We start from the raw sequence: 17,820 nt of genomic DNA, 5'->3' as shown, positions 1-17,820 counted from the left end.
TCATAACCAGTAAAGGTATGTACTATTGAGGTGAATTTCTTGACATCCATGTCTCAAACACATACCATCATTTGTTATGATCAGAGACCCAGTCATAATCCACCTAAGGTACAAAAATCAAGGTGTGATCTTGCTGATTGAAAAAGGGTGTGTTAATTTTTGAAGAAAGCAGTGTACAGCTACTACATGTTTAGCGATACAGTAATTCAGATAGAAGTACAAATGCATGGTCTGAGGTAGTAGCATCTTGAGGGCTGGATAAAATGGATTGTGGTTAACTGTAAGAAGGGTAGGAATGATCTTAACATCTTGCAATTGTTTTCTCTGTAACAGCAACACTTGCACTCTGTAGTTAAATACTTAAAGTCTGATCCTGATTTCCATATACATTCTCATTCCCAACGTGAGCACAGATTTGATTCCAGGTTACTGGTCAGGGCTTATTAAAGGCCTTTTTCTGTGACTGGAAGGACAAAGCATGGTTTTAGAAGGATTTGATTCACGTAACCATAACCCTTTTACTAAAATCTAGGTGTTTTATGGATTTTACAAATACAGAAGACAACCATATTGGTTAATCTAAAGGGCATCAAGAGGTTCCTTAATTCTGTCTTTTTGTGGTTGCATATTTGGTAGCATTGATTTTGATCATATTTAATAGGTGTAGTTAATAACTTAACATCTGGTATAAATTTAGCAGAGCTGGTTTCCATGCCTTTATCTTTGTATGCTTCTTTTATTTCTGTATTTTAACACATAATATTCTTATTTCTAACCACATAAAACCAAGTTCAGAACTCACAAAGACATATATGGGCAAGTGTGTATGTCTGTTGTCCTTCTGCTGGCTGTGCTGCTACCACCAGTTCACTGTGGGATTGGATTTGCCAATTGTTAACCCCTATGCTATGGAAAGCTATCAAGGCCCTATTTTTAAATTGCTAACAAAAAATAAGACTATGTAGTAACTGAACTTGGTAGGAATGCCGCCAAGCAGAAACATAGCCGTCTCAACCAGCGTTCCATGCTGGTACCACAAACCAGTGACGTACACCCCCCCAGCTCTGGTGTTATTGCAGTTGATCCACACAACCCAACTCTATTGAAGAGCAAAAAGCAATTCACTGTACTAGTACCATGCTAGCAGTGCAAAGCACAGATATGCATTAAAGACATTTATGATTTGTTTGGCTTTCTGGGCACTCTTTCTGATGCATCCTGTGTGTATGTGGGGTGGGGGGGTTGCCAAAGTATTTTTTTTTCATTAAAAATATGTCTAAAGAAATGGCTTGCAGAAGAAGAGTAATGTAGGACCCAGTTTCATAGCAGTACTGCAGGCTTGTTTAATACTCCGAGGTGATCTCTGCTTAACATACAAGGCCATGTCAAACCCAGAGCTGCTGGACATGCTACACTTAAAGAAATTCCAATCCCTCAGAGTCGCACACTCCAGGGATCTAAACCTTGTCATCACAGTAAACAAAACATGCTGGAGGGATAGGTTCCTGACCCAGAAACTTCCCAGACTCTGGAATAGACTGCCCATACATGGCAAGCAGAGCACCTCTTTGGCCCTCCTCAAAAGGAACCTTGACGACTGGATGGGCGAAAGGAAGTTCACCGCAGGGATCACGTCAGTCGCCCTGCTAGACAGGGGTCCAGGGAAGTAAATAGTTTGGGAAGAAATAGCCAGGGAATTGTTCTTGCTAGGCTTGTATAGGCTCTAGGGCCGATAGCCTAGTACCAACCTATGAACCTATAAACTGCCTAAAACCACTATGCTGCAGTGAAGCTGCACATTCTGAAAATGTTATTGATTGTATTAATTTCCCCATCTCCATTAAGAATGTTATTAAGACAGGCTTTCTGGTCTCCTGTTGAAGTTGAAGACGGGCAGAAAATAACCATTTGACAATTTTAGCAGAATGGTGGACCAGCAGATGTACGGACTAGCAGGATAGTACGAGGCTAAGCCTGCCTGAAATGAGGAGATTAGCAGAAAATATGAGGAGAGTGATTTTGTTATAGTAAAGCTTATTTTTTAATAATAAAACAATAGCTCTGGGCAACTGTCAGTGATAAGGACATACTGAATCATTCTTTGCAGATATATACACACACACACCTCTCAACTGTATGGGAAGTATTCTTCATTTTGAATCTTAATTCCATGTTCAGCATTGTTCCACAGTGAAAAGGTCTGTGACACAATGCATGGTACGATGTTTTTAACATTTTGCCATATAAGTAATGCTGAACTGCAATAATCCAAACAAGTAACTTTTTGAAATTGGAATAAACCATTATTAATCATACTGTGAGTTTTCTTGTTGAATTTGTAAGTAGGTGTTCCACAGTTGGCCCATTTGCTCCACACTGGAAGAGGTAGTGTTTCACATTCTGGAAATGGAATGTTGAGTAATGTGTGGACAGACATTCTTCTGAAAACAATGTGCAAAGATGTTGCTTAGAGTGGCAAGCTATGTTAATGTGTGTTGCATTAAGAGGTGTTTTTAAAACTTGTCTGTTTTTGTCTGTCATGTTGTACTAGAAACTGGCTTTTGTTTTGGTAAATAGAAAGAAGTAATTAAATACAACTAGGCAGTTGCATTATTTAGTAGACTGTCTTTGGGGCTACTGAATACATTTTTAGGTGGTTTTCATTTCCAGGTGCTTTTCAATATTGTAGAGTATAAATGTGATTTTGATCTTTTGCTTGATATACTTTCAGATTGAATTTTACCTGAATCAGTGGTGCTGCAGCCATTATATTACTTCTTGTGTCAAAATATAAGATGTTCTCTGTTTGTTTTGATTTGGATATCTCACTAATGTCAGAAGTGGGCATTTTTTGTGTTTCTTTTTTTTGCAGTAGTAGGCAAATCGATTTGCCCCTTGCTAACTTCCTGCAGTAGTTTCACCTCCAGAGCCTCTGTTTTTAAATAAACTGACTGTAAGGTTACTACACTCTAGGGACATGGGCAGAGAGGGGTTTAAAATTTCAAAAGTAGTTAGATTTGTAGTTTCATATTGCAAAATATCATGCATCTCCCATGCTACATGCTAGTTGCCATAGTTAAGTCTAGCACAACAATACTACTGATAGCTGGTATGAATGTCAACAGGCAAACTAGCAAGCCTCTAAACCACCCCTAGGAGTGTGTACTACAATAGGCAGGTATCCTGTCTTGGGTTGTTTTTCACTTCATGACTGCTAAGTGCAACATTAGGCTCTGGCTGGTGGAAAATGAAGCAAAGAAGGAATGTCTAAACTCACTTTTCTAGTAGCAGGATATGGTTTGCTTGATTGGTGACTTCAGTGAAACCCATTCTTTCAAAACTAACAGGCTGGGTAAAAAGATTCAAGAAAGTTATATGCCACATACTGGTCATGTTCTGTTTGTCTAGCATTCATAAATGCTGTTGTATGATCTACATGGTTCTGCTGTGTATCACAGTGCTGACACAAGTTATGCTTTTTTAAACAGCACAGTCTGTAAATTCCTGGCTACACCACTGACAGTCAGAGCAATTGACTGGTAATCCTGCAGTATCTGGGATTATAGAATTGTAGATTATAGAAGTAAGACTGGTTCCCAGATCCTTCCCTGCATCAGTTTGTCCATTTAATAGCACTGCACCAAGGGTTAACCTTATTTAACAAAAACAAAAAACATGGGTGCCTCTACCAATTAGAATGAGTAATGGGCATGGTGAATTACTCCCTGTTGCTTCCCATGCACTTCTGCTGAGAACCCATGGCTCAGGACCCCACCACTTTTCACAGTGACCCTTACTGCAAGCTGGCAGTATAAAGAGCACCTTTCTGGATCTGCCTTGCATCTTCGTGCAAGCAAAAACTGACTCTCTGGTCAGTGTTATCTTTAGCCAAGACTGACAACTTTCTCCTGGAGTTGCATTCAACATCAACATGTGACTTGCAAACCAGGCAATGGACCTTGTCCATGTTGCTCCAGATTACCTTGGAGGAGTGAGATATCAATGCATAATAAATGCTTCTTGGTTATTCATTAATTTTATTAAATAAGGCAGCAGGAATGGCATCTGAGTGCTGTGCATGTGAAATGGAAGACCTTGAGTGGCTGAGAACATGCAGTGCTGCTGTGTTACTTTTTTATGGCAGATTAGTTGAATGTCTCTTCCTAATTCTGTCCTAAACTTCCTGTGTAGCTTTAGTCTTCTATAACACACAGCATTCTGAAAAAGTTTCACTTTTTCCTCAAAGTTCAGAAGTCAGATTTACTGTTTACTTATATGTGAGGAAGGGACACTGTTTCTTGTTATGGGTCTTGTAACTAGATATAGATTATGCGCACGCATGTGCTCAGTAATTCATTTTATCTTTATCTATATAGTTTTTGTCTTCTTTGTTTTAGAGCCATGAGTACTGGGTTTATATCCTTCGGTAGTAGAAGGCACCTTGGAAAACAGATGAAGCAGGAAGTGATGTGGTACACTGTCCTGTGGTACACAATGTTTTTTTTTCTTTTTTTTTTTCAGCCACTCTACCGACTAATTAGTTTAATTAATGAATATACTGGTGGGATGCATCACTATATCATTACTGTGTTGAGAGTTCGTTATCATTAGTACCTGGACTGATTTCTTCATTTATTATGAGCAGCTACTCTGAATGCAGAAGTGTCTACATTGGATGCTGCTTAAATAGGACAATGTGACAGGACAAAGTGTGTGGATGTTGTGTATCAGTATTACCATCCACAATTTTCTTCTGATGTGAGATTAAGTCACAACACTAAGAAGTTTAAACTTTTCATCCACCTTTACAATGTTTCAACATTTTGTAGCTACCCATTTATTTATTCCCTGAATTAAATGAAACGCAGCTCATCCATGCATAAATGAGTGTTGGAAGTGTGACGTTGTGAGGTATTACCAGCTGTGCCAGGAGAAGTGGGACAGTGCATGCGTGGAATATGTCATGCTGCCAGTCCAGCTATCTGGAATTTTGTAAACAATTCTATGTCATTTGTGAATACCGATATGATTTATACAGAACTGTATGTTGTATCCACAGTGTACCCTGCTGGAACATAGAAGATTATTAACCTGCAAAGCTTAAGAATAGCTGACGTTAAATTACTTTATAACTAGGTTATAAACAAAATATGTTATCTCTCAGTTTTAGTTCAGTAGCAGACACAATGTCTAGAGCTAGACATTTTTTGTATTGTCTTGGAGTGAAGTAATTACTAGGTTGCAAATGTAAAAGCATTTTATTGTTTTACAACTTCCAAGATCTGCAAAGATCTGAGAGATGTATTTCTCACACAGATATGTTAAATTCTGTTATGTTTCTGTTTAGCCTGGGTACTGAACTAGGGTGACAGAGTGATGTCATCCAAACTGGCCTGGCAGTTATTGTGTCTTTCAGCTTTTCCCGGTTAGGGGTCACCATAGCAGAACTCCAGTCCGCTAATGATTGGTAGTAGATTTTTACGTGCAGAGTTGCCAGCCCTGACGCACAACCTTCAACGAAGGTACACCCATTCACACACGTCTCCACACAGAAGATGCTCTAGCTGAGAATCGAACAGGACAACATCTTACTGTGAAGCGACAGCGCTACCGCAGCACCACCACCGCAGTACCCCAACCTGGCCTGGCAGTAATGTTTGATATTAATTTGGGAACTCTTTCAGAGAGAGACTGTGCATTTTGTATTTTGTCTTTGACCTAACAAGAACATCCACTCATCACCACCATCTGCACTTGCCTAGCCTTAAGTAAGATTTAGGGCATAGTATTATTTTAGATATAGTTAGGAATATAGTAAATATTAGTTTAGATGTTTTCTGTATTTATTTGAAACTGGCCTGCAATGTTTTAAAATATTTCCTGTGATTTTGAACTCTGAAGTAACTGTGTTTGTTTTCTGAGTATTGTCTTCTTGTATTGTTTATTATTAAATATATTTATACCTATCTTTGTAGCTGATGTTTGTGAGAGATATTTAAGCTCTTGGAGTACTTGCATATGTATTTGGTGACACTGTACAGGCCACTCCTAATAGCCTGGCACTTGGTCAAAACAACCATTTGGATTATTAGTAACATTGCACAGTAGGATTGGGCACCCTTTGTTAAGGGCCTAGAGTAGGTGATGAGTGGGTGGTGGCAGTGATAACTACCTTATAGTCTGGGCAGAAGGGGACATAACATGTAACCAGTGCTGGTCTTTCCCAGGTTTTGTGTGTGTGTGTGTGTGTAAATCAAATCTCAAAGTGTGTGTGTGTCAGCTACTTGGGCAGGGACATGAACCACTGGTTGGACAGAGAGTGATGGAGGTTTTGGCTTCACCACTCAGCTGAGATCTCAATCCTATAGCTGTACCAGTAGGAAGTCTTATTGGGGATCTGGAGAAAGATGCAGAAAGCATCTTACAGCCCAGCACTTGCGCACACCTAATAGCAATCATATACCCTGACACTGATTGCCCAGCAGGGCAAGGCTCTTTATTCATCCCCTCACCAACCAAGCGACTAAGCATCTCACCCTACTATTAAGGCATGACCAAAGGGCAACTTCAGGTGCACTCTCCAATCCAGCTGGTGAATCTGGGTATCCTAAGGCAATGTTACAGCTGCCTCATGTAGACAGACAAACCCCCTCCTCCTACCACAAAACACTAACATATGCAAGAGATGCAGTTATACAGCCAAACTGGAAGCTAAGCTGTCTCCACCCAAGACTGGAACAGACCGTCAAGAGGAGAAGGTTAACACTTGCACCACAACTCCAACCACACACAGACCTACTAAAACAGCACTGGCAAAAAATACACATAAATACACAAAATCATACTCAGATGCACTAAATAAAAACCTGCAAAAGCATCACAGACCTCAAAAGCAGACACCCAAACAACCTGCACTTCCCGTCACAAACCAGACAACACATAAAACACAAAAGCAGTGTGCCACACAATCACAGCCCTTAAGGCAAAATAACATACCTAATACACTAGTAATAGGTGACTCTATAGTCAGGTACACTGACATCCCATTCACTAGGCTGGACAAGCAGAAGGTTACTGTTAGCTGCCTGTCGGGAGCCAGAATCCGCCACATAACACAAGCATTCAGGTCACTCCAGAACAAGTACAAATATGACCCTGTCATTGTTCATGTTGGTGTGAATGACCTGAGATGTACCTCCCTGGACTACATGAAAAGAGACATGGAAGAGCTCTCTTATCATGTAGCCCAGGCTGGTATGACCCTGACCATGAGTAGCATCCCGCCCTCACCAAGAATGATACCTCAGTATAAAGAAAAAATGATCAATTTTAACAATTGGCTAAGCTTCTGTTGTCATTCAAAGGGGATCCAGTGTCTGTCAGCCTGGGACGACATGCTCGACAAGCCGCATTGCTTCGCAAGAGATGGCTTGCACCTGTCACCACTAGGCTTTCAAATACCGGCCAAGGCTCTTGCTGCCCCCATAGTGCCTTTTTTAGGCAATGCTCAAAAGTCAAATCCACCTCTGTAAACAGCACAATTAACAAAAAACTGAGGGTTATGCTACTCAACGCCAGGAGTTTAAATCTCAAAATGCACGCGCTCGAAGCACTCCTCAGTATGGAGAACGTTGACATCTGTGCAGTAACTGAAACCTGGTTCAAGGCTCCAGAGAACACCCCAGCACTACCGGGCTACAACTCATACCACACATTTCGGCCACATAACACGGACCAAAACACAAAAGGAGGGGGTGTATCAAGGATACCTACACCTCCAGGTTAGTGGCACAGCATGATACCTCTGAGATCATCCATGTGCAACTAACATCGGGCAAATCTGCAATGCAAATTGTGGCCTGCTACAGATCACCCTCCATGACCCAGGACCACCACTCCATCTTTCTGGAGACACTGGAAAACATGAAGGTCCTACTGAACACCCTGATATTGGGCGATTTCAATTACCCTACCATTCACTGGGATAACTACTTGAGTACAAATTCCCAGGCCCAGCGTTTCCTGGAAGTCATCAACTCAAACTCCCTGGATCAGTTGGTAAACTCCCCTACCAGAGGTGAAAACATATTGGACCTGGTCATTATCAACATGGGCGACAGGTGTTCCACACCGGAGGTCAACCAGTCACTGATTAGATCAGACCATAAACTAATCCCTCTGGATGTCCACACCCCACCACCACCCCCTACTAAGGAAACCACAGCAAAAACCTTTTCTAAAGCAAACACTTTACTTAAGATAAAGTTGGTAATTTTCACAGCCCCCACGCTAAAGGATAATGATGCCCAATATGCAGAAACCTTTACAAATGCACTCTATGAGCACCTCCAAGGATGCATGGATCATGCCATCCCTAGCAAAACCAAGACTCACTCCTCTAAGAGAAGGAAACCAGTTTGGTGGACTCCTGCAATAAAGAGGCTATACAATAGAAGGAGGTAACTAGTTCAGGAAAAAAAGCAAATCCCAAGAAGGAAAGACATCCCTAATCAGTATCAGTAAGAAACTAAGGTCCCTCATAAAATCATCCAAGGCTAACTTCGACAGAAAAATAGCCAAGGATTCAAAAGATAGCCACAAAGCCTTCTTTAGCTATGTTAAGAATCTAAGTGGCAACTCGCAGATATTCATTGAACTAGTGCAAAATAGCAGAAAATATACTGAACCTACTGATATTGCCAACATCCTGGCAGATAGATTCAGTGCAAACTTCACCCCCCTCTCATCTCCAAAAGGGCCCACAACAATCCCGGAAAAGTGCAGTGTCCCAAAAAATCACAGACACACTGGTGAAAACAGCCCTTTCAAAAATCAAAAACACAGTGTCAATGGGACCAGATGGTGTCCCAGGCTGCATCTTGTACGAACTAACCCCCCACCTAAACACACTGTTCAGCCTCAGCCTCTCCACAGGCTATGTGCCCATAGAATGGCGCACAGCAACAGTTATACCTCTCCACAAAGGAGGGGCCACAACTGACCCTGGTAATTATCGCCTCATAAGCCTGACTAGCCTGGTCTGCAAGGCTATGGAGCGCATCATCATGGAACACATTAACAAAGACATTGGGAACCTCCAAACACTTGATCTGATGCAGCTCGACTTTATGGGCAGATCATGCCTAACTAAACCTGGTTGACTTCTTCGAGACAGTCACCAAGGCAATAGACGAGGGAAAGGTGGTTCACACAGCCTACCTTGACCTCGCCAAGGCTTACGACACCATTCCCCACTCGGGTATTACAGAAAAACTCACCAGCCTGAACATAAACCCCTATGTCACGAGATGGGTTGCCAACTGGCTTACAGACAGACCTCACACAGTAATAATAGCAAGCTCCAGATCCGTCTCTAAACCAGTCACAAGTGGTGTCCTGCAAGGCACGGTCCTGGGACCCCTACTATTTGGCATATACTTCTCAGAAGTACAGGCAAACACAGGAGGACTATGGCTAATCAGGTTCGCTGATGACTGCAAACTGGGAGCCATAATTGACTCTCCAGCTGACACAGACATCCTCCAAAAGGGCCTTACTGAGATGGACACCTGGTGTCAAAGTCATGGCCTCAAGCTAAATGCCAAAAAATGCATAGTCATCCCGTGTGGGAAAAACAAAACGCCCACGAATTACCACATAGGTGGCAGCCCCCTTAATACAGAAGAGGTAATAAGAGATTTGGGGACCCAGGTAGATAGTAATCTCTCCTTTGACAATCATATTGCCAGAGTAGTTAGGAAATCCTTCTATGTGGCCCATCTAATTACTAAAGGGTTCGCATCTAGAAATAAAGATGTTATACTGCCCCTCTACTCGTCACTCATTAGACCCATCATAGAATACTATGCCCCATTTGGGATGTACCTCACAAGACACTTCCAACAGCTGGAAAGACCACAAAAGTACCTCACCAAGAGGATTACTGGCCTCAAACATATGTCCTATGCAGCCCGACTGAAAAACTCCGGCTGTGCTCAGTGGCATATCCCTTACTCAGAGGTGATCTCTGCCTGACTTACAAAGCCATGTCCAACTCAGAATTTATGGACATGCTCCACCTAAAGAAATACAAGTCGTTGCGAGCCATGTGCTGTAGTGAGCTAAACCTCGCCACAACAATAAATAGAACATGCTGGAGGGATAGATTCCTGTCACAGAGACTCCCCATGCTTTGGAACAAAATTCCAAATTACATCAGGCAGAGCCCCTCACTAACACTCTTCAAGAGAAACCTTGATGAGTGGATGGGTAACAGAAAATGCACCCCCAGGATCACTTAATTGGCTCTGCTTGACAGGGGATCAGTTAATTAATCAATGGGGCGGCGAAAGCCGACACACTCTGACTAGGCTTATAAATGCCCTTGGGCAGATGGCCTAGTACCTACCTATGAACCAGCCCCAGACTGACTGTTGTCTCTGTGTGCTCTTAAGGGAAATTGTACTTTATTGTGTATGTACTTGTCATCCTGCCAATGTGAATGTCCCCTAGCTGTTGCCAGTGGTGAGGATTGAGGCTCCTTGATTACTGCACCACTGCAGGGGCATCACAGCATATGCCAGCGTGGCTAGCTGAAGTTTTGTAAATAATCTCATTTCATTTGACTGTCACATTGATTTGTGCAGATGTTTGTATTGAAAATATATTTGTAAAGATTGCTTATGTTAAAAATGCTGCAACAGAATCTTCACAAAGTTCTGAATGTGTATTATGCCAGAGTCATGTGACTGTATGTAATGTCATTCTGCATCAGCTGAAAGACAGAACTCTGGCAGCAGCAGTTTGTTTTTCTTTGGAATCCTATATAAAAGATCTATGCAAGTTATCACAGTTCAGTTGTTAGTTGGACGGTTCGATCAGTGTGTAGTATCTCATCTTGCCTTGCGGAAGTAAGCACCTCAGCAGTACGTCTTGCCTTGTGATATTAAGTGAATTAACTAGGAACAGTTTCTCATTAGGTCACTTATGAATAATACAAGGAGATTATTTTGGTATTATTTTCTTTTTCTCTGCATCTCTGAGATTCTGTCCATATGTGTTATTTTTCTATTTCCTGTGACTGCAACTTCTGTTTATTGTAACTAAATATTAAGTATTCTCCTGTTCTCTATTTTATTATCCATTATTATTCATTTTTATACCTTTTCATTGTGGCTGGTCTTTTGGAGAGTACTTTTAAGATCTTGAGAGTACTTGTGTTTATTTTAGTGACACTGTGGCCAACTCCGATAAGCATTACTGCTTCAGTGACACTGTAATTTTTATCAGTATTAATTTGACATAGTATAGTTGGATACCCTTTGTAAGAGCCTTTGAATGGTGGCAGCAATCTACCTTATAGTCTGGAGAGAGAAGACAGCTGGTGAATCTGTGCCAGCCTTTCCCAGGTGTGTGTGTGTGTGTGTGCAATCAGATATTCAAGAGTGCGCGCATCAGATATTCAAGAGTGCGCACATCAGATATTCAAGAGTGCGCACATCAGATATTCAAGAGTGCGCACATCAGATATTCAAGAGTGCGCACATCAGATATTCAAGAGTGCGATATTCAAGAGTGCGCGCATCAGATATTCAAGAGTGCGCGCACCAGATATTCAAGAGTGCGCGCACCAGATATTCAAGAGTGCGCGCATCAGATATTCAAGAGTGCGCGCATCAGATATTCAAGAGTGCGCGCATCAGATATTCAAGAGTGCGCGCATCAGATATTCAAGAGTGCGCGCATCAGATATTCAAGAGTGCGCGCATCAGATACTTGAAACTGGGATACAGTGCTCCAAGGTGGGTCTTGTTTGGGATCTGGAGAGACAGATTCCAGTCCCAGTGAAGCCTGTTTCGGTGTGCTCTTCGGGGAAATTGTGTTTGGTGCAGAGAGCTGCTTTTGCAATACTGTGCAAGTAAATTCCTGTTTTTAGTGACCACCTCTCACTGGTGTCAGTGGTAAGGATTTGGGCTCCTTGATTACTGGCCCGGGGTAAAGAGAGGCTGTCACAGGGAGTGTGGGGGGGCTATTTATACACATTTTGTATAAAGCATGAATAAAAAGCTCCAGTTTTGGGCCCACTGCTATGATTCTGAAGAGCACAAATATTTCTAATATATTGCCTAGAGGCTGAAAAAATATGGTAACCACTTCAGAAGGGGGGGAAATGTATGCCATCTTGGATTACCTTATTTTTATTGGATATGCTGTATATTTTTGCCATATGAAATCTCACTTGCAGTTTCTTCTGAGGTTAACCTTGAATGTGTGCCATACTATTTATACACATCTGCCGGCAACAGGTTGACATGTTACTGTTCTTTGTTTGTTCTTTCAGTTTCATCCCAGTCTGACAGCAGTGGGTATCCAGAATGTGGCTGCCTTCTGAGGTTAGGGGTGAGGAGCCTTGTATTTATCTATGCATGACAGAAGCCACCTGAAGTATGACTGTGGCCAATTTGTGTCTTTACTTTACTCTCAATTTAACACCAGAGGAATATCTATATACAGACACTTTTGGATTGGGTAGGGAAGCAGGCACTTATCCCAGGTATAATTTATGTACCTTTGCAAGCTTTTGTCTTAATTTATGGTGAACTGCTGTTTAGTCAGCTTTGAACATTAAGCCTTGGACTAATTTCTTCCTTGGGAAAAAATGAATTTTTTTTTTCTTTATTCATGACTTTTGTTAAGATGATCATTAGATCAAAATGCAGGAAAACATCTCTAAAATGCACCACAGAACATCTATAACCCCATTGCTTTTGGAAGCCACCAGCTTTGATTATTCCTTCCAAAGTCATTAATTTGATGATTTTCTCTGCAGTCATTATGTGGCTTCTTGGCCAGTTATGGTATGTTGAAAGCATGTGAGAAAAAGCTGAACAGTGACTGAATTTCTTTCTGTGGTCATGATTTTTGTTCATCCCATAATTGGATGAAAAGGTTGTATAAAAAACTGTTAAATATACCTCAAAGCATTTATAACCCCATAACTTCTGGAGGGCTTTGTAGCTAACAAACTCTCAGCTTAATTGAAATATTTACTCCACAGTTATTACTTCTGTTTGGCCAAAGTTACTGTGCATGTTGAGAGGATGCAGGAAAAAGCTGAAAACTAAGACAAAATGTGAGAAAAGCAAGAAAAAACGAATCTAGTTTGTGTGTGAAGATAGGTGTGATACAAGTGGAGGGGGTGGGGATGGATGATAACGGGGTGGCTTGGAGGATCCCAAACCTATCCCAAATTGGGTCTGTCAGATGTTAAGGCCAGTCACATTGGAGAATACTGCTATCAAAGACCACTTCACCTGAAGTTTGGTTTCTTAAAGTGCTAGATTCAAAAAATTGTTTACTTTGCAGACTTCTGTTCTATGTCTGCGTGGTGCACACTTTCACTTAATGTTTTTACTGTATCTGGATGTCGGTTCCAGTAGGCTAGCCTCTTTACATTTCACATGTTCAGTATTCAGTTGTTTCAGCTGTCTTCTGGCTCTTTCCACCCTGATGGATCATCTGTATAGATAGAACCCAGTCTTAAACCTACAAAGGGTGGATTTTTGCTTTTAGTTGCAACAGATGGCTATCAGCATATAAGCAAGTATGTCATTGCGCATTCAGGAGTGAAAGTGTGATTGTCATCATAGTCATGTTTCTACATAGTGTTAAGTGTGATGATGTGAGGTAGTCCAGCTGTGCTGGGTAGGACTAGGACAGCAGTGCCTGTGTAACATATGCCAGCATAGCTAGCTGGAGTTTTGTAAAGAATTGTATGTCATTTGAATATCAAACTGATTTGTACAAATGCTTTTGTTAAAAATGTATTTATAAAGTTGCTTGTGTTAAAAATGTTTCAACAGCGAGTTCTGCTGGACAGAAAAGAAATATACATACATGTCAAACTGTATGGTTGTAACTGATTAAATATGCAGATATTTTAACAGAGGAAAGTGAAGGGAAGGGGTTATAACAGCTCATCCCAGCTAAACTTAAGAAAAATAGCCTGAAATTAAATTACTTGGTTTAAGCCACAAAGATTTTATCACAGTTTTGAATGCAGAGAGAGATGCAATATCTGTGAAAAGCCTTTCTGTAGGAAGGCTAGAAGTGCTGGAATTGTTTTATGGTTTCCAAATGCTGCAATGTACTTTAGATAAAGTTCTTTGTGCGTATTGTGGCACATCAGTGCCAAATCCTGGTTCAGTTGCTAGTGAGGGGGTGGTGTGGGAACCACAGAGTCAGATGACTAGATCTTTCTTTGTGGCTGATCTTTTAGAAAACCTTTTAACTTTTGCGAGTACTTCCACTTATTTAGTGATACTGTGGTACTGTGGCTCCATGCCCCAGAAAGTCTTGCTGATTGGAAATGCTACCATTTGTATAATTATTCATTTTACTAATAATAATTGGGTACCCTGGTAAGAGCCTTAGAGTAGCTGGCTTTGGGGGATGTTCTGGTGGCAGTGTGTCTACCTTATAGTCTGGGTGGAGATGGCAGAGTGGGTAAGCTGTGCCAGCCTTTCTCAGGGGTGTGTGTGTGTGTGTGTGTGTGTGTGTGTGTGTGTGTGTGTGTGTGTGTGTGTGTGTGTGTGTGTGTAACTAGTTTGAACAGGAATACTGAGAGCACTGATTTCAGAGAGGGTAGTGGAGGACTTGGCTTGGAACACCTGGCGAAGGACCCAACACTATAACTGTGTTAACTGGGAGTCTTATTTGGGGCCTGGAGAGAAAGCCAAGCCCCAGGATTGAAGTGTGCATTGTCTGTGTGCTCTTAAGGGAAATTGTACTTGGTGCAGAGAGCTGCATCTTAAAATACTGTGTGTGCCTACTTTTCTCTTAGTGAACATTCCCCACCAGTGTTAGTGGTGAGGATTGAAGCTCCCTGATCAGACGAGGGGTGCCACAATAAGTTCTTTCATGTTCTTTCTTATTTTCTCACTCTATCTTTCTCACACATATTTTCATGTTGTTAAACTTGTGTCTAAATAAAAATGCATCTTTTTTAGACTTTGTGGGTATGCCAATCCTAATTCAGCATTTGAGAAGAATTTTATTTATTTATTTTTCTATTTTCAGATCATATCTGTTGATGTGTCATTTAGGTTAACTCTCTGAATATTTCCAAAAATTCCAAAATGCATTGAAGTGAGTTTCTTGTAAAAAGCAACTCTGAAAAGATTAGATCCTCTCTTTTGAAGAAATTTAATAATTAATTGTATGTATTATTTTTAATGCAGGGCCCGGTATATCAGCACAGAACTTGGAATAAGAGAACGCTTGTTTATTAGCATATTAACATCAAAGAACACCCTGAATACTCTGGCTGTTGCTGTAAACAGGACTCTTGGACACCGCCTTGACAGAGTTTTCTATTTTACTGGAATGCGAAGCCGTAAGATCCCACATGGCATGTCCATTGTCACCCATGGCGATGACCGTCCAATTTGGAATATGTATCAGACCATTAAATATATTCTAGAACACTACATCAGTGAGCATGATTGGTTCTACTTTGTCCAGGATGATACGTACACAGAAGCAGACCGGATCAAAAACCTAGTAGGTCACCTGAGCATTGATGCAGACCTCTATATGGGTCATCCAGAGGAATTCATTGGTGGTGACACCGAAGGAAGATATTGCCATAGTGGCTTTGGCTTCCTGCTTTCCCGAACCTTATTGCTGAAGCTTCAGCCACATCTGGAAAACTGCCGGAATGATATCGTTAGTGCCAGGCCTGATGAGTGGTTGGGCCGTTGCATCATTGATTATGCTTCTGTCAGCTGTGCGGATGAACATGATGTAAGTCCGTTTTTCCAAGTACTGGTAAGGCTGCAGGCCACATGTTTAGATCCTCATGTTGGGTAGTTTATTGTAATTGAGAGCCACTGGCTTTTAAGTGTCAGTCTGCTGTGATGAAGTTGTAAAAACAAACTGTGATATATTCCAACAAGTAATACACAGAATGACAGTTACTTGAGAGTGGTGTGTTATTTACTCCACATTTGGTAATGTGTTGCATACTTCAGGCTGTTCCATCAGTGCTCACTATTGAATATCCTGTAATTGCCTTTTTTTTTTTTTTTAAATATTTGTTGACAGGATAAGCCCACTGGACACAGTTGTCACTTTTCAGGAGTGGCCTGCGAGCACTCTCAGGTTAAGAGACTTGCTTAGTCATACAGTAAAAGAATTTGGAAAGAATCAAACTCTGTACCCTTGAACAAATCTAGAGATGTTATGGTGGATTAACATCCATCAGTCTGAGAATGGTATAAATCAAATGAAGGGAGTTTTTACTTTGTTTATTTTATTTCAAGGGCTTTTGCTGATGCAGAGAGAAATATAGCTTTTTCCATTGTAAAATGAAAAGTTATGAAGCATTTTTAAACCCTTAAATACTAACTTGTTGATGCAGATTATATAGGTTATACAGTTGGGGTTCTGTATATGTAATTAATTGGGTAGCCACTGTTTGCTAACAAGATTGTAGTAGTGAAACGCATCTAGAATGTCATTTTTATTCTGAAGAATTTCAGGTTGATAATTGAAGACTACTAAAACACATGATAGTGGTGCTGTGGTAATCACCGTTTTTAACAACCCCTTGCACTTCATCCCATTTTGTTGAAGGGGATGCTGATATAAAGCATTGTAATCATTGGAGGATGCAGTTTGGCAGCAAATACATTAGGAGACCTGGGCTGTTTTGTTTTTTTGTTTTTGTTTTTTTAATAGCTTACATTTTCATTGTAAGCCAAATATGAAAATCTTCATTAAGGTGTGCATATTTAAATTAATGTGCAACAGACTATGAAGCCCTCAGTCTTCTTTAAAAAAATGATAAAAGCTGACTTGTGTATTTTTGGTGAATTTCTTAGTGTTATTCTCTTCACATGGATGTAATTCTCAGTTTACAGAGCAGCATTAAATCAAAGTAACTTATTTTCACTAAAATTAGGCCTTTGTGAATCCCATCGTCTGCATTTGCTGCTCATAAGAAGATTCCCTTAGGTAACAGGATATTTTCTCAAAATGGAAGCAATCTAGATTTCTAAGTGTTCAATTCTTTACATCAGGCTTTTAGTTATTTATTTATTTATCTTTTGATAACCCAGTTGTCCAACTGGGCAGGCTGCCTATTTCCTCTGGAGGCCCAGGTAGAAAAGCTGCATATGAATACAACACAAGAAGTAAACTAGCATAAGCATGTCAATACAGCAACAGTGTTCACAGTCCCAGCTAGGAAAATGGAAGGACTGCAGGCATCCTCACCCAGATTATACTAGATTTGAACTGCTGTTGCTACAAGTATGAACAGAAAGTAGAGGATATGGATGCCGAACTCAAACAGATGAATGATAAGAAAGAAGAAGAATTAAGAACAAACCTCATATTGTAGAATCACATCAATGAAAGTAAAATATCTGCTCTCCTTTAGGATTTGACCCCAAGGCCTCCAGCATTCTGTGTTTTTGTCAACCTAATTTTGTTTACACATTCAACCCTAAGGAACTGGGCTGGCAAATGCCCAAAAGTTCATCCTACTTTTCTAAAGCAGAGGTAGAGGGCATGCTATTTTTCCTTGTAGATTTTTATAATATTAATCTGTATATTTTTAAAGTCTTTGTTTCCTGTGCCCACTTTTGGTAGGCTGTGCCTTTGAGCTGCTGAACTGAAGCTACTTTTTTATACAACTTTACTATAAACTGTGTGAAGACTGTGCCTGGAATTGGTCTGTTTTCTTATGGGCTTCAGTAGCACAGTGTATACCTACTGAGTTTTGAGTGGGTGGGCTTGTGACACACACACACACAC

The 17,820-nt window shown here is 40.8% G+C and overlaps 1 protein-coding gene across 1 annotated transcript in view; it reads left to right on the top strand.

Annotated features, from left to right (window-relative positions):
• Positions 1-17,820, top strand: part of CHPF (chondroitin polymerizing factor) — a 652,862-nt gene that overhangs the window by 332,318 nt on the left and 302,724 nt on the right. Inside the window, exon 2 of the mRNA XM_044060576.1 lies at positions 15,240-15,804. Coding sequence (XP_043916511.1) covers positions 15,240-15,804 — 565 coding nt within the window. The remainder of the gene's footprint in view (positions 1-15,239; positions 15,805-17,820) is intronic.

Source organism: Protopterus annectens, chromosome 2.part0 (assembly GCF_019279795.1).
Source record: "Protopterus annectens isolate FY-2018-M chromosome 2.part0, PAN1.0, whole genome shotgun sequence".
NCBI classification, from domain to species: Eukaryota; Metazoa; Chordata; order Ceratodontiformes; family Protopteridae; genus Protopterus; species Protopterus annectens.
This window is presented reverse-complemented; position numbering and strand designations above follow the sequence as displayed.